The sequence below is a fragment of the Elaeis guineensis genome, chromosome 2, assembly GCF_000442705.2.
Source record: "Elaeis guineensis isolate ETL-2024a chromosome 2, EG11, whole genome shotgun sequence".
Taxonomy (NCBI): domain Eukaryota; kingdom Viridiplantae; phylum Streptophyta; class Magnoliopsida; order Arecales; family Arecaceae; genus Elaeis; species Elaeis guineensis.
Window position 1 is genome coordinate 3,424,585 of NC_025994.2, and position 21,456 is coordinate 3,446,040.

Below are 21,456 nucleotides of genomic sequence, written 5' to 3' on the forward strand. Positions count from 1 at the left end.
AAGTACATAGCAATCCTAACAAAAGAGGCAAAAAAAAAAGAAACAAATTTAGATTCTTTGTAAGTGATTGATTTGCACTTATATCCTTCGCTTTTAAAATATTTTTGGTTAGATTCTTCGAGTTACCATGCTAACCCTGTATGATCCTTCCATTCATCTCTCTTTTAATAAAGTGATATCACATGCTCATTACATGATAATTTTTCCTAAAATACCTCTAGCACAATTAATTAGTTTTGTAGTGTCAATTTCATCGCATACTGTTACGAGGGCTCGGCAGATTCCCCCCAACGATAGCTCTGCAAGTGAAGTCATCCAGCATCAAATAGTTCCAAATTATCTCTCCTCCTCTCCCTCATTCGATCTTCTTTGTAGCATCCATGAATAAGAACACTACAGGAGTAGCCATCCAGGCTCAAACCTCGCTAAAGCATTTTGTCGAACAGTTGGTGTACCTCCATTAAAAAGGCCATTTTTTTTTTACTGCAAAAGAAAACTTTCCGTCACCCACCCTCAACCAAAAAGAAAAACCACCAATTTTAAGCCAGGGTGTCGCAAGATCATATTGGGTCAGTATTGGTAATTAAAAAAAAAAATAATTAAAAATTCCCACAGTCAAGAAGGTATAAATGCAAACCGATCAAAGTAGAAATGATGTTTCTATAATTTTTTTTATTTAAAAAAAAATAAATAGACAAATTTCCAAACAGGTAATGACCTTCAAAAACAAGAGGCTGCTAACAACCAATCCATCATCTGGTTAGCACTGTCACAAACACAACTAGCAACATCTTGCCTTACAGATAAATCCACAGGGTTAATTATTCATTACAGGGATAATCATTCATAAGCCTGACTCGGTATCAATTCTGTAAGCCAATCATGATACCACTTGCTACTTTCCTATAGTATTATGATCATGCGAACCTGCACATTAAAATTCTGACACAGCTCATATACAAATGAAAAGAATACATGTATTTAGGCTAGAGTAGCATCAATTGTTTTATAAACATTCATCATGGCTTGCATTCTTAACTGTTCTATTAGACACCCGAGCTCCAAAATGGAGAGCTTAATTATATCGACCTTTACGACATTAAAAACCAACCGCCGATATGCATGGATCTGCGTAGTAGAGCGTCATTTTTTCCCGGTGGTGACTCCAACTACAACATTGCTCACCTGTCATAGTAGATGAAGAATCACTTTGTTCAGCAATTTATACTTTAGTAAACTTAGCATCAGGGCATACTGATACTTTTGAAAGAATATGTGGACTTTACCAGTTTGCCGCTTTCATCCACCGTCATGGGATTCTCAACAACAACAGTCTGCGCTCGAGAACCAAGCTATGACATGAAAACGGAAGTTTAGCACATAGCACATGAAGAGTTAGTAAGTGTCATCACCTACCGGATAGGTTAACCGACAAAAGGAGGAGAAAAACAGAGACAAGTTAACATACAGCTGAAGTGGATGGTGGCATGGGTGTAGATTCATTAGGCCTATGTGCTGCAGGGATTGGAACTCTCATATTACTTGCCTGCATGAAGGAAAGAGTGGGGAGAAGATGAATTTGTAAGATTCTTCTGTAAAATTGACAAAAGATGTTGTCGTGGGATAGTTTGAAAACAACCAAAAGAGAAGAACCATTTGGAGATATCAACATACTCCTATGTTTGTAACATAATGACATATCGCGCATTTGACTGATGGTGCTCCATATGGATACATCAGTGTTGTATGACACTGGCCACAGCTCACATGAGAAACCTGATTTGCTGCATAAGCAAACCATATTTAGAGCATGATATTCCAGGTGGCTCCTCAATCTACAGATCAAAACATCAACAACTAATTTTCTGATTGAACTGAAAATGATTCCAGAGCTTCCATTCAGATGTACATGCAAGGTACAGACAAAGTACTCCACCAACTCTTAGAATGCAAGGTCAGCTCTAAAATGTAATGCAATAAGTAATGAAACTTGCAACATTGTACAAATGAAGATCCCACAAAGAGTAGCAAGTCTCCTGCTAAGCAATCCCTTCAGGAAGAGTAAAGTAGATTGAATCTCATGACACCAACTTCTTAGATACCAAATTGCCCTCATCAAGTCATACATGTACAATATATAATACATATAACTTTTCTCCTCTAACAAATTTGCAAATGGTCATGATCCACTTCAAAAAGCAACCCCCCTCCCCCTCTTTTACATTTTTGGTGTTTGTGCATGGGTGGATTGTTTGTGTTTGGATTATTTTGAAGGGACTGGGGAAAATAAATTACATCACTATATAATGTGGCATTTAGAAAGAGAAAACATGCATGGCAATAGTGCAAAATAATGATGTGTGCCTTCCCATGGTGATTGGTTCTTTATATTATATTGAAAAAACAAGGCAAGAATTCTAACACACTAGACCTCAAAAATATTTTTGATATCATGCTAATTTATGAAAAACAAGGAAAATGCAAGCATAGCATATAGGCACACAATTGAGAAGAGCTCCTCAGTGGAATATTGACCAAAGCATCAGAAGGATCTTTTATAAATTAAGCAAATTAATTTCAAAAGTTAAGAAACTTCTTTTTCGACCAATGTGATGGTTTGCTATCATGACCAAGAAACAACAATACCATGATCCCTCCCTTCTCCAACCGACAATATCCATTCACATATACAGCCCTCCAACATACCAAAATGACTATAATGTTGTCTGAGGACATAATAGGCATATCCATCCATCGTTTCAAGTGTGCCAACAAGTGCTGCTCTATGCCAGGCTGGTACTGGAACTCAGCATCAGCTCGATATGGGTTACTGGCTAGGACACTTGGTATAGAGTAGTATTGGCTTATATTGACCCATGTCAACTTAGTAACACTCCTTATAAAGATATATGTGCTTTTAAACCTTTCTTTCTTCAACACATCACGACATGGCATGAGTCATCATTTGCTGTACAGGCCACTCTGGTTGGAGCATTACAGTTAGACCAGTTCAATGGACAGGGCGGGCATGCCGGGTGGGGTTCAGGGTCATAGCTAAAGATACTTGAACCCAACCCGGCCTAGCCTTCAAGCCTACTTCCCAAGCCCGAGCCCATACGCCGGTTTCGGGCCAGGCCTCAAGCTTTCTGGACCATTTTGCAGTTTAAAAAATATAGGAAAAAGCTTGCAAAGACTAAATATTTGAAAAGGATTGGTAAGGGCCATGAACTTGTGTTTATGGTTGTTCGTAAGGAGAGTTGGTGCATCGAAGAGATCTATTAATATCTTTTTGGTCACTGAAACTAGATTCCTAATGCATAAGTATATATCATATAAGATTCAGGCCGGCTGCACTAATCTAAACAAAAGCCCGGCCTGTTTTAAAAGGAAGGCTCATATTTCAAGCTCGGCCTACCCTGCAAACTTAAAATCCAGTCCCAAGACCATCCAAAATGCTTTAGGCTCGGGCAGGCCGTCCAGCCCGTGAACAAGTCTAATGACAATGTCTTGGATAAAAAACTGATCACCTCCAAATAGAGAAGACTTAAACGACAAAAACTACAGTGAAAACCTAATTATATACATTTTTGATTACCAAAGGGGTGTAGATATAGAAAACATTGTTAAAAAGAACCACAAATTACCTCTTGTTAAACAGGATAACATATTACCTCCTTATCCTTGTATAAAATTGCATATATGACATGTCTCTTAGGTGTTGACTTTTGATTAACTTTATTTTCACACCATAACATTATTTGTCCTTTACTTCATTATAAGTACTTTTAAACTACTGCTTTCTTTTCTGTATTCATAAAGTTATCCAACATTAGTCAAATCACGTTTACTTTTGCCTAGAATCTTTAGGAACTACTTTAATCAAACTGGATGTAAAAAGCGGGAAAAAAAAAAGGACAATAGGAGGGCATGATATTGAGATAAAAATCAGACCATGGAACAACAGTATAACAAGACCATAAACAGAGGGTTTGATTGGGAAAAAAGCCTCTCTAATGTTTATGCCACCACATTTGTAAGATCATTCTAAAAAGGAACTGCAAGAAAGAACATGAGGATTCTCATGGTTTCAATTGAAAGAAGATATAAATATCTGCATTTAAATGAGCTACAAGGTAAAAGCAACAGTACTATTCCAACAAAAGGGATTTACATTTAAAAAAATAAAAATGCAGAAAACATGTTGGAGAAGACAAAGATTTACCAAATGTGTAAGGAAGAAGAAAGGTCAAATCTCAGTTTTACATAACTACATTTGCAACTTCATTGCCACAATCACAAGAAAAACTTGAGGTTCTTTTAATGGCATAACTCTAAGCAAAAGAAAGATGTTGATTAAGACGGTTTTGGTAATGCTAGTTAGCAATTCTGACACTATAGAACTCCATCATGGGTGAGATAATTTTGCAAGAAAATAAATGAGAAAATCTAGGAAGGAAATTTAATGATTTCAAAGGAAAATTGCCTGAATACAGAGATCATTTTTGTCTTGGATGACTGGAGCAATAGACTTAAAACCAAAGAATGTCGTACCGGGCCGAACCGCTCGGTACGAGGCGTACCGAACCGGACTGACGGCTAGCCGATCTGGTTCGGCCATTTTTTCGGAAAAATAGTTCTGAACCGCACCGAACCGGGCGGTTCGGCACGATTCGGTGCCATACTGTCCAAAATCGAGAGGTATGGCTCGGTACGGTTCGATTTGGCGTTGAACCAAACCGTACCGACATTCTTCACGTGGGGGAAGTGGGGGGTGGGGTCTGGGCTGTCTTTTAGTGACAGCCCAGGTGGGTTGTCTGAGAGACCCGAGAGTCTCAGAAGAACTCCCAAGCTCGCCTGAGACTCTCACGAGACGTCGAAAAAATTAGAAAAAGAGAAAAAAATTCCGTCAAATTGCAGCACTGGTTTGAGGAGACGTTGATTTGTGATCGGAAGTAAGGTAATGTATTATTCTTTTAGTGAATATTTTATTTTTTATATTTTTGTTGTTAAAAAAAGATAAGAACGAAGAAATATGAAAATAAGAGGAAATCATGCCAAAATTTTATGATTTTGGTATGATTTGATTATATGCAATAGATCTTTGAAAGATCTACATGATGACACTAAATTCATTAATTTTTATTAATTATTTTTTTTAATATTTATATATATTTATTCATAAAAAAATATTTAAAAAAATTCAAAAAAATAAAAAATCAAAATTTCAGAATTATGTTTAGAATGATTCAAGCTACTTAAATCTAACCTCAATTTTTTTAAAATTTTTAAATTTAAAAAATACTTTTATAATTATTTAAGTAATAAAAAATATTATCAAATAAAAAATATGTAAAAATAGTGTTATATTTTAGTTAATTCAAAAATATTATTTGAAGCATATAACATATTTTTTTACATTTATAAGTTTTAAAATTATTATTGAAAATTTTTTGAATTTATATATAATATTTTTTAATAATTATTAAACTATTGTATTTTGTTATACTTGCAGATATTTGTAAGAAAAAAAAATTTAGAGCATGACATTCGTTGACTTTCATTAATTATATATTTTTTTAATATATATTATTTATAAAAAAATTATTAAAAAGTAAATTAAAAAAATAAAAAATCAGAGTTTCAAAATCATGTTTAGAATGATTCAAGCTACTTGAATCTAATCTTAAATTTTTTTTAAATTTTTAAAATTAAAAAATATTTTTATAATTATTTAAATAATAAAAAAATATTATCAAATAAAAAATATATATAATTAGTATTATATTATAATTAATTCAAAAATATTATTTGATGCATATAACATATTTTTTTTGAATTTATGAGTTTTAAAATTACTATTGAAATTTTTAAATTATTATTGAAATTTTTTAAATTTATATATAATATTTTTAAATAATTATTAAACTGTCGTATTTTGTTATACTTGCAGAAATGAATAAGAAGAAAGATTCAGAGCGTGACATTGGTTGGGATCATGGTGAGATACTCTCGGCTCGGCATCATTGGAGATGCAAATGATGCAACACATAGTTCAAGAGAGGAGGGATGACTAGGTTGAAATAGCATCTGACTGGTGGTTATCCTGATATGTCATGTGTCGGAAATGCCACAGAAGATTCGACAGTTGATGAAGAAGTACTTCGCCGATTCGAAAGCAACGAAGAAAAGGACAAAGCAGAAGAGGACAGAAGTGGACCGTCGAGCTGCAGAACCACCTTCTTATCACTCTAGAGAGTCAGAGGAAGCTTCCGCTCTAGATGATGAGGAGGTACAGATTGAGACTGCATTCAGGTGAGCTTGACTGATCAGTACCAGCAGGAGGAGATGACCAGATATAGAGAGCGATTTGGACCATCATGCTACGAATCAGGATCTGAATCAACGACCGGTAGAGGAGAATTCAAGTTCAGGAGGACTACCTCAGTCAAAAGCTCGATGGTAGAGGGAGCAAACACAGTATGTCATCTTTGTAGAGAGCTTTTGGCAGTAGGGAGAAGTCGTTCAAAGATATCCAACAAAAGCCACCATCCATGATTTGGATCCACATGTTTTTCTAGCAAGGATTCAAAGTAGCAGAGGATTGACACTATGATGAAAAAAGATAAGAAGAATCTGTAACGAGCTATTGGATCATGGTTTCATTTCAGCCATATTCCAGCAAATGCAGCAGGCAATCCTTACTATCGATCTGTCATTTCAGCCATAGAAGTGCCAGCCAGGACGTAGATCCGTCAGACCTAAGGACATCTATGTCAGCTTCTTGACAGTAACAAAAAGGATCTGCAGAGATGGATTGCTTCTTACAAGAATAATGACCTCATACAGACTAACAGTGATGTGTGATGGTTAGATCCGTCCTACTAGACGGAGCATCATTAATTTTTTGACATACTGTGATGGATAAATATTTTTTCACAAATCAATTGATGCTTCAGATAAGATGCACGATGCCATATATATCCTTGGTCTGATGGAGGAGGTGATTGATTCAGTGGATGAGCAGTATGTCGTACAGTCATCACAGATAATGGAGTACAATATAAGGCTGCCGGAGAGTTGCTAATGAAGCAGCGACCAAATATACTAGACCCCATGTACTGCATATTGTATTAATCTTATATTGATAGATATTGGAAGGATTCGTAGGATGCAGCAGGTAGTGGAGATTATCCGACTATTATAGATTATTTACAATCACATATGGGTTCTTTCATTGATGCGAACGTATACTGAGGGAAGATCTTAAGACTGGATATCACACGATTTGCTACCAACTACATAGCACTTGATAGTCTTCTTCAGAAGAAAGCAGCCTTATGTCAGATGTTTGTCGATGCCGAGTGACAGTAGCCAGATATGTGAGGCCGATACTGATGGAAGTCATGTGGAGAACTTGATGACGAGTTAGTCATTCTGGCAGCAGGCTGAGAAGGTAGTGAAGGCTATTAAGCCATTATATGAGGTGCTTCGCATCATGGATAGTGAAAGATATCCCCAGATGGGCTTCTTATATTACATGATGGAAAGAACAAAAAACAGATCAGTGAAAATGATCCGAAGCATGCTCAAGAATTTATTAACATCATTAAGTGCCGTTGGGACTATCAGATGGGTAAGATTTGCATCTAATCGATAAACACGATTTAAGAATATTTTAAAATATTTTTTTTATACTTATAAAAGTGTACTTAATCAATTATAGAATTTATCTGTAGTTATTATTTGAATCCGAAATTCCAATATACCATTTCTGAATAGATATGGATAATGAACTTTTTGCTGCTCTTCGTAATGTGATATATAAGATGGTGTCCGATTCAAAAATCGTATCATTGCGTTTGCAAGAGGTACCTAATTTAAAACAGATGTGATTATTCAACTGAATTCGATCTGTACTCAACGATATATTTATAAATTTAATAAATATATTTTTTTACAGACGAAATAGTTTAGAGAGGGATCAGACAGCTTTGAAGTCTCATCGGCTGTCGTAAGCAAAAAACAGATGAATCCAGATAAATTACATATCAATAATGAGCAGCATAGATTGACATCAAATGCCTAATAATATTATAAAATTTGATATGTAATTTTGCTTTCGCAGTTGAATGGTGGATTCATTTTAAAATATCCAAGAAATTTGAGAGGTGTGGCTGTCCGCATTCTTTCTCAACAGTCTCTATTAGTGGCTGTGAGCGCAATTGATCGACTTTCATCCTTATCCACAGCAAACAACGAAATCATCTGACACAAAAGCGCCTAAATGATCTTGTATATGTTCACTATAATCTGAGGTTGAGGCTAAAATGTATTCAGAAGGAAGTACAACTAAAGTACACTGATCTGATACTAAATGATTATACTAACAAGGACGACGATCCGATCATCGGATGGCTTGCAGGTTAGCAATAGGAGCCAGACTTGATGAGTCGGGATCCCTCGACGACCAGCCAGTGTGATAGCTAGGAGATCAAGGTGGATCCAGGCAATGGGCAGAAAGAAATATTCCACATAAGATTCCAGCTGATCAGCCACAGTCTGAGAAGACATGGAGATTTATTCATTACATGACTCAATGTCCGATACATCCTCGAGAGATTTGAGCAACAGATGTTTAGACGAGGTCGGCAGTCAGCAAGAAGATATCCATCCTCCAATCACAGAAAACTCAGTCACAGAGGGGCACAAGGGGAGGAAAAGAAAAAACAGTTGCACGTGCACCACTCTCAAGAGTACAGAAGCTATCTGGCTCAGATTCGAGATCAGAGAGAGAGATGATGATACTGGGTAGTAGTAGTCATGAATCTGATGATCAGAGAGGAACTGGAGAATAGGAGACCACTGTTATGAGACACAACCGCAGGATGATATTCGATTCACCGGTGAGTCCAGTTTACACACACCACACAAGATAGGGACCATGGTGGACGAATCGGTAGAGATCGTGGGGAGTCAATTTCGTATAGACGACGGGCTCCTAGAGATCGTCCAGCACACGATGCAACTGCAGACGATCTTGCACATGGAGTAGGATCTATAGATGTATTTGGATCATCCTCATATTATAATCCTATTATCCGCAGCCACCTTATGATCCATATGAATATGGTGCATCCGAGCATCGTCTTCTGGTGGTTACTATCCTATGCAATCTGGAGCATCTTATGGATCAGATTTTGCTATCGATATATTCGGATGGGCTCCTCCACAGCCATACCATCATCCCGAATACTTTCAGAGTCAGAGTTTGAGTGAGAGATCTGATATGTCTTACAATCCAGAAAGGATACCTTATGGGATGAATATTCAGGAGTACATTGTATCTTAATTAGAGGGTTGAACTGATGTTCCTCCAAATTATGCCAATGATCCAGATATCTACGAGTGTCACAGACACTCGACGAGATATTAAATACAGAGCAGATCTTGAGGTCAGTATATCATTTTTTATGCTTTGTACTTTAAAATTTTAGATACATTTTAATGTACATTTATATGTTTTCTTTTTAATTTTAGGATGATATAGTTGTAATATAATGTAAATAAATATATGTTTAAAATTTTGGATCAAGAGTTCCTGTACGCTATCTAACTCAAAAAATGAACCTAAATATGTCGATAATATGCAATATAATGTAATTTTGGGGTTGTATTTATAATTAATAACTTGGAGATCCAAAAAAAATAAAAAAAAATTATACCGGTACCGAACCAATACAGCGGAGCATACCGTATGGGCTCCGATACCGATACAGCGGACCTTGCTTAAAACCAATTTATACTTATCTGAAGCAACTAAACATAATGTCATATATATGGTAACAAAAAATGCAGCAAATTTTAAAGCCACCAGCCAAGAAATTAGGAAAATATGTCCTCATTTCAAGACTAACTACATTATCCATAGACCAAATATCAGAAAAATAATTTTTTCAATAAGGAAAAACTTTAGCTTAAGCTTTTATACTGCAGTAAGAATTATGATAAAGTACACCAGCAATCATTTTCCAGAACCAAAATACTTTCAAAAGCACTCTTAACCAAGTTCTTAAAGGTGGCAATAACAAGTATAACCTGTCACCACACAAACCAGGTGTGCATACTTGATGTCAAGCAAGATTTGTGAATCATTTTATCCAATTTCTATGGACAAAGTGAATGCAAAAAAAAAAAAAAAGACATGTGAAATATTTGAGAGGCTGGGAGCTTGATATCCATAAAAATAGCAGCAGTAAGAGAAAAGGATCGAGGAAAAAGAGAGAGGAAGGGGGTTGGTGAGTAGGTTGCACAAGGGAGTTGGGTTGTACCAGAGAAAAGGGTTGATTCAAAAAAATGGTGATTTATTTTAGCACTAAGAGATCAAATTCCTTTCATTGTAGAAATTTCAGGCTATCTTTATCCAGGAGGGCACGGGAATGAGGTGTAGAAAAATTACGCACGGTTGTTTAGTGATTCACTACAAAGATTTGTTTGCTTTATAATTGTCCCATTACAAACCATATGATTGTTGCAAGTTACTCATGTCATTATAAGGATTTTTCCTCTTCAGATTAACTTGGCTCACAGTTTTTTTTCTTTTTAATACAATATTAATTTCTTTAGAATTATTATATGTACATTATACTGTTTGACTATATCAACCATATTTCCTGGTTGATTTGCCGATTATCTCATAGTTCCCAAGTTTGACTAATTTTTCAAACGTATGTACATACTGTTTCCTAGTGTCAATTCTAGCAAATATAGCATAGGGAAAATTCTGAATTGCAACCAACGGCATCAAGTTATAATCAATACCATCTGTACCTCAAGATTATTTATCCATATATTTTTACAAAGGAGTTAGATTTTCCACCATAAAAGTGATTGTGGCATAAACATAAAAGTAACTGTTCCACCCCCCCATTTTAATATTGCAGAACATTTCAGCTAATATTTTCAGGTTAGCAGATCTTGTAGTCGCGAATAAATGCATTTCCAAAACAGTAAAGATGCACACTGGCAATTGATCATCTTCAAACAACATTGCTAACTTCTGAAGTGACTTGTTATTATATAAGAATTCATAAGTTTTTTCAAACAATATGCAGCAAAAATTAAGGAGAGAAAGTAAATACCCCTTTCTTTGTAGGATAAGATATAAACTCCAAAAGCAAGATCGCTGAAGACTAAAATGACCTACTTAACCCAAGAGGCTACATAAAATGGAAAGTCACAAGCATCTAAAGAAGGTGCTCTACAGTGTCACAATACAAAAATGGTTCTGTGCGTAATGTAGTTCTTCATTTTATTGCTTCAACCTTCTATATTTCAAAGTAGCAAAGATAAAAGAATAAATACTAACAGCACAATCCAAGAAAAAATGTTTAACAGCAAGTGGTTTCTGGAGTCATGATCAACAATTTCATGCAATAACTTTGTAACTTTGTGGTTTGAAATTCCATATTGATTTTCAACTTCTGTAAATGCAACTTCCTCAAGTAGAAGTTAACGGTGTAAATAAATAATACATACCTGATTGTGCAAGATTAATTGTGTTACAGCATGCACATCTCACACCATTTGCACCACGGGTATACATTAACAAAGTTCGGCAGCCTCCACATACAAGCTGAGACATCTCCATTCCTGCAGAAGTTACAAATCAAACTTCTGAAAACAAATTTATCAAACACATAAATCCATTTTATTAAGTTGCACTAAAGTTAGCTTATGCAAAACTAGCAATGTATATATATATATGCATCCAGGAAACCAGTTTATGAATATCCAATATAGCCCTCAACAACTGCTAAATATGTCCACCACCAAACACAGCCTGTATCGTACCGCCTCTTGCCCTCTAAGCAAGAGGTGGGGGGTTCGATTCCGGGCGGCCTCAGCCTCCCCTTATGAACCCTGATTAATTAATTTGTCCAACTGCATGTGCATTGGCTCAGCCTGCCCAGGTTCTGAACCAGGTGGGGTGGGTATATGGTAACGGGTGCAGATTATCCCTCCTAGTTTCAAAACAAAAGGTCCATTCTCTAAACAATTTTTCTACCTAAGGCTGCCTGTACAGAAAAAGAGCAAGCTCTGGTCTTAAGAAAACACATACCACAGGAAGAAGATAATACTCTATATGTTACATCTGAACTTTAATCTCTTTCCCAAAGTTAGATATATGAATCAACAGTCCTACTAAATATTAAGGCAAGATAGAATAATAAGACTGATGCCCACCCTAAAGGCATATTCAAGAATTTTGTTTAGAATGAAAATTTCTATTGTGCGTTCAGCATTATTGCTCGACTTGCCCACCCTAGAGGCATATTCAAGAACTAATTTTTATTGTGTTCGGCATTGCTTGACTTTTATAGAAGAACTTTTTCATGCTTTTGGCAGTTCATATGCATATGTTACTAAAACACTTTTTGACAGGTTAGCACCGAGTTAGAATGTGTACACTTAAATGGATGAGTGAGTTTGCATCTGAGTCTAGAATGACCCATCCATAATTCAAATTGAATGTGGCTCTAAGATCTGAACAAAAACAAGGCTAATTCATTGGTCTGGATAGAACTCTTAAGGATGTCTTGGCCAGACATAACAGCTACACCATTTTAGATCAAATCCTATCAATCAATTATGTTTCAACCAGGTCCCATTCTTCCATATCTATACTAAACCCAACTGGTTAATCCAGCTCAAGATTTGGGTCAGGGCCCAATTTTCTCATCCCTGTACTAAGGTAGGTCCCAGGTCATATCATTATTTGACTGACCCACTTGCACCATATGAGGAGGTAGAAAGCAAAAGCAGGGACCTAACTTAGAAAGAGATGGGGGGTTGGGGCTGGGGGGCAGGGGGGCAGAGAGAGAGAGAGAGAGAGAGAGAGAGAGAGAGAGAACAAATAAGAAAACAAATGTAGAAGCAAGCACCAAAAACAAGATTGTCTAGCTTCTCCTAAAGTCATTATCTGATATTTGCTTATGTAAGAAAGCAGTCCGGTCCAATATTACCTAAATACGCATCTACAGATCTACTAAAAACACTTTTGCTTCTTTCAAGTAAGGAAGAAATTCTTAAACAACACCTCTCATGTAGTAATTTGTTGAACTCATTTTCATTACAACAGGTCAGACCTCTAATTAAATACAATATCTGTTACTTACACCCCTATTCCTATGATACAAGAAATCAATATGCCCACAGTTGTTTATACAAAATTAATCCATTAAAACACAATTTCCAAAAGCATTAATGATGCCAGAACCTACTGCTTCATGTCCAATCTTTTAAATCTGGACATCCTCATATTAACAAATTCAATGAACAACAAAGGAGATATTGATATCATTGGGATTTAGGATCGATTGTATTTGTATTCAGATTCCAAGAATATTGGCTGAGATACCCTAGATATGGCACAAGATAGCAAAAGATTAAACCTCAGATATTTTAGGTGAATAGTTACTCTATCAATTACCCATGCCTCCACAAATTGTTCATCTATTTCCAACTTATTTTGCTTAAAACAAGACTTTCTTATAGTCAAATGATGAAAACACATCTAGGAACTACATCTAATATAAATTTCATCTAATACTTTAAATTTTATATTCTTTCCCAAATGCCAATAGTTTACAGAGATTAGCAATAGCTAGAAAATGTTCTACTTTAAAGAATGGTAATTTGGTAGCGAAGAAGATCATAGTTAGTTGTACATAACTGCATGCACATTTTGTGATCCAGTTTAGGTTGGGGCTGATTGTTACATTGTCTTATAACACATAAACGTCCACTACGTATCTTTAATGAATCAAGGATAGGAAACTCTGTTTGAATCAAAAATAAATAGCAAGTTAAAAGATTTATTTACATTTTCCAAGTTGGCTGGCTCTGCCTTGCAATTGAGTTCATAAAATTGAGTTAGCACTGCTTGCAATAGTCAATAAGACTGCCTTTTGCCATAAATGAGCATTTTCAGCATTTCCATAAGCCAATTCTGAACATCTTGATAGGGGTGGCAATGGGTCAGGTATTGGTCAGGTCGACCGATACCCGTACCTGCCCCATCATAAGAAAACCCATACCCATACCCGCCACCTACCCATCTCGGGTCGGGTCGGGTCGGGTTGGGTTGGGCTCCAAGGATGGGTCAGGTCAGATATACCTGATCTCTTATTTTGTCCCAGTCCCAGCCTCCCTCCACTCCTCCATTCATCACTACCCTTCTCTATTCCCCACCTCCGCTGCCGCCCACCACCTCATCTCCAAACCATACAAAATATTGTGCTCCCACCAAGATTAAGCTCTCAAAACCTCAAGGGACCAACTCGCACAAAACCCATATGCTCGAGAAAAAACCCCAACTGGAACCAAAGAAACCCATCCGATCTTGCTCAGGTGCTCTCCTTCCCAACAGATCTCTGAAAAAGGGAATGAAAAGAAAATAAAAAGAAGCAAAAAAAAGAAAAAAGAAAGATCGATCTATGCGGGAAAAGGTCTTAACCTTCAATTTCTTCCGTCTTGCCTGTGTTTTCGTTGATTTTTCCATTGTTTTCCGTTGGATTTTCCTCCGTCCTCACTCCTCAAGGGTCTCAATCGGGTGGGAGGCTTGAAGCGGCCGAACAGGGAAGCTTAGATGATAACTAGGGTTTTGTCGGAACCCTACCTGCCCCCTCCCCCCAAGCGAACGGTCCCGAACTCCATCCTTTGTTGTTGGCACCCTCCTCGTCCACTATCAAGTCCCCACCGGCACTAGCAAGCTCTCGTCGGCATCATTGCTTCCTCTCCGCCGGGTCCCCACTCCCCCCCACCCCTAGCAGCGGCCCAACGGGCCTCTACTATCAGGTGGGGGGGTGGGGGACCCGGGTTTTGGGTTTTATTTAAATTGTGTGAGAGAGAGAGAGAGATGTTATAAGTTTTAAGAGAGAGATTATTGGGGCATACCATTATCCATATCCGATTCGAACCCACTTCGGATATTTTTACTAAAAGCCATACCCGTCCCATTCGGATTGCATCGGGTTGGATTGGGTACCCACTGGGTCAGAAAAAATTGCCACCTCTACATCTCGGGATTACAAAGTACCTAGGTTTGGAGTAGGTAATTAAAAATTTTCAAGCATCCAAACCACCAAAAGAATTTCTAAGGCATGATTGGTAAATGGTGAAAAGATGCAAGAATAAAAGAAAAGAATTAATGGGAAAATGATGATGATGGAATAAGCAAGAGAGAAAAACAAAAACAAAAGAACATGACCAAGAAAAGAAAAGGATAAAAAGACAAAGGGAGAAAATTAGCTTCTAATAGTGATTGCAATGGCATTGCAGAAAAATTAAAGAAAAAAATAACCATCTGCCAAACAACAGAACACAACTTTCCCCCTTTTAGATGACTCAAATGCGAAATCTTAAGGGGGATGTGCAGTTTTACAGAGCGGAGGAGGTGGGGGCAGGCTAGGTGAGTTTTCAGCCATGTAATGGTTCACCTAGGGCCTTAGCAGAATTCAAGGGCATCTAAATTGCCTTAGCAGCCATCAGGACTGCTATTTGGAAAAAAGTCCTGTTATGCAGTGCACAGTATGCAATCGAATCAAGATGACATTATGTATTAAAACCAATTAATAATGATTATTTTATGTTAGCAAGAGTGATTGAGCCAAGTACCTGCTTACCCTAGTCCCATTTATCAAGCCATTTTTTTGAACCCACCAGACTACCCAATGAGATAAAAATTCATATTTATGACAAAACTAGTCATAATAATAGTTAGATAGTACAAAAATAACCATTAATAATATTTTTTAATAAATAAAATAATTGACATGGCACAAGCAGAAAGCAATATAGAAGAACCTGGAGGAGGAACTGAAGTTACAGTGTTGCATATTGCACAGCGCACGTTAGTAGCTCCCCTAGGGTAAAGAAGAAGACTCCTGCAGCCGTTACACACAAGTTGGCTCTGCATGCCTGAATTGCCTGTGATTTAACAGTTAGATCAAAAACAGCTGACTGGTAAGAATTCAGTACCCTGTTAACACAAATTACTAACATGAATAAAATATCATTCACATAGAAAGTACACTTAATATAAGTATAATGACAATTTCCATGCTATCTCAATGGAGGATCAATGTTACATTAATTTGTTGCTGCAACAACTAAAAACTTTATATACATCAAACCATGGAATCAGCAAAGAGTTCATGGAACAGCAATTCCTTCTTCCAGATTCATGCATATATGGCATTCCTAGCTAAAGAACCATTCACAAAGACAAGCAATTTGAAACTACAAGCTCAGACCCTCTGCTATGCAATGCATGCACTAGAAAATCATAACCTTATACTTCTGAAGTGAAGCCTCTAATGAGTTCAGAGATATCTAGAGGACCTCACTCGGAAGCAGATCATACAGTCCTACAGAACTCTGCTACAAAGTATTCCAATAAGAAGCAAAAGCAATTGTTCATGGGATACCAAACAAATTGGTGCGACGATCTAGTATGGATTGGAACTTTCAAATAAAACACCAAGAAAAAGGGAATCTGAAATTTGAGTGCAAATTCATACATATTGACAAGGAGAAGCATCACAATGTAACAAAAACGACGAAAAAAAGACATCTTGATGGATAATAAAAGCAAAACAATCAATCTAAATACGATAAAAAAAAAAAAAAAAATCCCGAACCAATAATAGCTTATCTCAATCCAATGAATAGCATACTAACTCCATCCCACACTTCTCAGCATATTTACAATATCCAATGCGATTAATTGAACAAATAAATGCAATGATACACAAAAATTCAACAAAATTATCATTAAAAGATAATGTCCTCGATCAAACCGTATCACAATATTAAAATTCCCCTTTTTTTACATAAATATCACCACAAAGACTTTTACGACACGTCCAGAATTAAAAGAACTGATTTTTATCACAAATCCGATGAAGAAATCCAAAAAAAAAAAAAAAACAGAATTACCTCTGATCGAGCCCAAAAAAGGAGAAACCAAGAATCCGACGATGGAGGAGAGGGAGAAATCACTCAAAGGTCGGCTCCGATTTAATAAATCCGGATGGAAAACCTTCCGCAACGAAACGCCCCCTGAGAAGCAAATGATCTTCGGATAACCGTCTCGAACCCAACAAACGATTTCTTCTTTCGATTCTTTTCTTGTGCGTAATTCGAGACGCTTCTCGGGAGACGCGGGGATGACGACCGAAGGGAATCGATTTCGTTTCCTTTTGGTTGATTTTTCCCCGGCAGGAAGGGAAGAAGGAACTTACCAAAAATAAAAGTGGAAGAGAGGAAGGAGATTTCGTCGGATTTCGTCCAAAATTCCAAGTGGGAATATGAGGTTATTATCGTAAAAGAATATATAATATAAAAATAGATCGATCTAATTTCACTTTCAAGGTTCCGTGAGAGAGGGATATGGGCACCCCAGGTGAGAGAAAATGAGCGTGGTTACGTATGGGTTGCGGTCCAGATCATGATCGAGAGGTGCGGCACCGAGGCTTGATTGAGCTTTGTTGTGTCCCCTTTAATCAAACCAAGAAAAAGTCTTGATAAATAAAAATTGAAATGTAATTCAATTTAAAAACTCAAGCTGGTTCACCCAACAAATTTTTCGACCCCACTTGTGAGTCTCAGCATTCTCTTCCTTCATGTACGATTTAATTTAATTCTACTCGAGTCTAGTCCACCTCTCCTGATCAAGCTATGCATGCAATTATTTTTCTGAGTGCATCATCCATATATTTCCACTTCAGCCAAGCGTGCACGCTTCAAGAGTCGAATGGCGTTTCATCCACCATGTTATCATTTAGTCCTGCTTTCCGAGAGCCATATTTCACCGTATCCTTATGAGAGTCCCCTAAGAATCATGGTGAAGCACTAAAGCCCATACTCTAACTTGACATCTTGTTCCATTGAGTCCATGTTGAGAGCTGTCGTGCCATTGAAGTTCATGATCAATGATCCTACGAACCAAGCTTTGAGTGAAACAACGTAGAATCAAGCTTTGAGCGAAACAATGTAGCTACTTTCACATCATCTTTGGTCATGACCTCAACCGCTATTAAATGACGGATTAATATATTAAATCAATTATGGCACCCTTGCAATGAAGCTCTCTCCTACAGAAAAATCTTATAGTCCTAGTGATCTCAATCCACCGGTAAAAGACATATCTTCCTTGACGAGCATATAAAGGAAGCGCTCAAATTATAGTATGCCTAATAAGACATATCTTTGCCAATTCAATCAATTGATAAGAAAAGAGTTCAACCGCTCATTTGATAATCTCATGATCTTGATCACGAAGATTCTTACCCTTGCCTCCATAAATATTAGACGCAAGAGATTCTCAAGTACGATGAAAGAAAAAATCCTATACTTCTCTCTCTTTCATATATCCCATTTTCCTCTAGAAACACTGTCTATCTTAAGGATTAGAGGTTTCATGCCGGATACATCTGACAAATCTCTAACGTTTCTCTATGGTTGTAGATTCACTTCAGCACCAAGCCGAGCTTTCTCGTCATAACTAGGTGAAATAACTTATCTGCCCACTCAACTAGCTTGGATCTTGAGCAATAACAGATTGGCACTAAAACAAGAGCCCTTATCTTTTGAGATTATTTTAAAGATCCTAAGAAGAAATGTAGTCTCGATGCAACAACCATCACTCTACCAACTAGGCTGAACAAGAATACCATAACTCATAACCCGAATCTCGGCAAACTCTGACTCAATTACCAGCTCTCAAGACAGTGATGGTCAAGTAGTTTAATCTGCTTATCCACTAAGTATAGAATCTAATAGAGGCTACAATCCTATTTTCAAGCCAATACCATTATTGTCATGATGAATCCATCATTGAAATAAGTGCTACAGAGATCTAAGATATTTAATTGTTTCCTTAAGTGAGCCATCGAGCTTAGAGAATTCAACATAAGTAATCAGCCCTAGACTGCTATAAAGGCACAAGCTTTAGCTAATTTTGTCATTGAATGTATTATACTAGAAAAGGCTATGTTTAAGGACCATGCGCGTCAATTAAATGAGAGAGCAGATGCCCTATATCCTAGTCGGCTATACGAAAATGCTATCTAGTCCACTTGATGGCCCGTTTGGCACCGGGGTGACATACTCACATGTGGAAGAGGAATCCCCTCAACCAAGGTGGGGAGAATCGGCCACTTTGAGTATCCTGTGGTGAGATCTTATGACTCGAGTGAGTCAGCCATAGAGCGAAAGCCATTCGAATCGAATATTCCTCAGTAGTAGGAGGTCCTTATGATCACGCCCAGAGAGGGTTGCTACGTGGGTTGCCCCCCTTCCTTTGTAATAACAAAAAAAAGATTGTGCAAATATTTAAGCCGTACCATATGAATCAGACAAATGATCTTTTTGAACACTCCATGTCGATGGATCCTCTACTACAGATAAAGTGGAGCTGAACTAATTCCCTCTAGCCTAAAAGATATCATGGCCAAATATGCCTTGAGGTTTAACTTCGGTACTTTCAATAATGAGGCAGAATATAAAACTCTAATCACTAGACTAAGATTTGCTCAGACCATTGGGTTGACCTAACTCCTAGCTTAAAACAACTTATAATTGGTAATAAATCAAGTTCAAGAATACTACGAAGTTTTTAATCTAACAATGATAAGATATTTGCAAAAGGTGAAGGAGATATCCTCTGCCTTCAAAAATTTTGAAATCTTGCAAATATCTCCACCAAAAAATATGAAGGAAGATATTCTTAAAAGGTAGGGCCTTTGTGGATAAAGTGCTAACATAAGGATATTATTGCCTACATTGTAAAAAGATGTTGCTCATTGCATCAAGAAATATTTCAACATCCAACATCAACTGACTGTAAAACTATTTTGGATCAATGCTACTTGGCTATTCACCCAACAAGGGATAGACATTCCAGGACCCTTCTTACAAGTGATCAGGCAATAGAAATTCCTTATCATCACTATCAACTACTTTATGAAATGGGTGAAGGTGGAACTTTTAGCCCAGATCATCAAAGATAATATACGAGGCTTTTTATGAAAGTATATCATTTATCGATTTGAGATTTCTCAGATCCTTACTACCAACAATGGCTGATAATTTGATAATGCTCGATTTAGACTTTTGCTCTAAGTTTGGTATCGACCACTGTCACATCTCAGTCAATCACTCTCAAGCCAAAGGAGAAGTTGGAGTAACTAACCGTACTATTTTATATGACTCGAAGATTAGGCTTGATTAAGCCAAAGGCCTTTGACTAAGAAAATATCTAGTGTTTTGTGGTCTTACATGATATGATCAGGATTCTAATTAGAAAAATACCCTTCAATCTTTTTTTTGGCATTGAAGTCATTATTCTAATAGAGATCGACACCCCATCCTATCAGGTGGAAATGTATAATGAGCAAAATAAAATCAAAAATCTCCACACCAACTTGGATCTATTGGATGAAGCTTAAGAGTGGGCTTACATCAAAATGGCTGGCTATCAACCAAAGGGCTGCTTGGAACTACAACTCCTAAGTCAAAACCAAATTTTTTCAAACCAAGAAACCTTATCCTCCGAAAAACCAAGGTAACCTAGCAAGGTGACAGTGGAAAGCTTGCACCCAAATAAAAAGGACCATGTGACTAGTCACAGAGGTTGTTCAAACCGACACTTATCGACTTGAACAACTTATTGGAGCTCTAATTGTCCAGATATAGAATTCTAATAACTCCAGGGTGTACCATTAGTAAGAGTCATATATCTAACATTGTAATATTTTTACCATTTATAATAAATAAAGATGTAGGTTAGGTATGTCAATCATTGCCAAAACACAGCAAACTCGTTAAGGCCATAATTGGCTCTATGTATGTTATCCACCTAGAAGGGAGTGCATCTCTCATTCATATTGATACCTGCCCCAAGCCTAAGTTCAATGCTCCAAGGTTCCTTCCCAAAAGGAATCTAGTGAGATGGTTTTATTATTATGGCTTTACATTTGGTTGCAGTATGTTGTGCGATACCCTATGCCACCTGATGTGCCAATGCTGCATCTTATGTTGTTGGTCTATATATTACTATTTCATTAATTCACTATCTCCTCTAACTTATATTGTGCTTCATAATTGCTGCTTTATTACTTGTTGCTATATTTGTTCAAGGATGTTTAACAATGTCAAGCTATCTCTATTGTGCATTATTCCATAGATTTTTTTGTATGCAGCTCTTAAATTGCTCATTACTTCTACTCCACGGGTTAGCTTTATCTATAGCTATTACAGGATCAACTTATCACTGCATTATGCTTGACGGCTCTATCTTCCAATCAGTTATAGATTTAAGACTTTACTTTCTACTATGTTTAGGATAGTCGACATCTCTTATCATGCCATTTATTTTTTCTCAGAAATTACAAG

General features: G+C 36.9%; 2 protein-coding genes across 9 annotated transcripts in view; one reads left to right on the top strand and one right to left on the bottom strand.

Moving 5' to 3' along the window:
- Nucleotides 1-21,456, top strand: part of LOC105033603 (lysine-specific demethylase JMJ18) — a 99,605-nt gene that overhangs the window by 27,945 nt on the left and 50,204 nt on the right. The gene's annotated exons all lie outside the window — the stretch shown is intronic.
- Nucleotides 739-17,353, bottom strand: LOC140855536 (protein LOL3-like). Of its 2 annotated transcripts, XM_073251450.1 has the most exons (7): nucleotides 16,999-17,353; nucleotides 15,865-15,987; nucleotides 11,536-11,649; nucleotides 1,675-1,784; nucleotides 1,469-1,546; nucleotides 1,287-1,352; nucleotides 739-1,185 (listed from the first exon to the last, which is right to left on the bottom strand). In XM_073251450.1, the coding sequence occupies exons 2-7, from the start codon at nucleotides 15,974-15,976 to the stop codon at nucleotides 1,144-1,146; spliced, it is 522 nt and encodes a 173-aa protein (XP_073107551.1). In that variant the 5' UTR covers nucleotides 15,977-15,987; nucleotides 16,999-17,353; the 3' UTR covers nucleotides 739-1,143. The 2 variants fall into 2 exon arrangements, with proteins under 2 accessions (XP_073107551.1, XP_073107552.1); XM_073251451.1 differs by lacking the exon at nucleotides 16,999-17,353 and having other exon boundaries at nucleotides 15,887-15,987.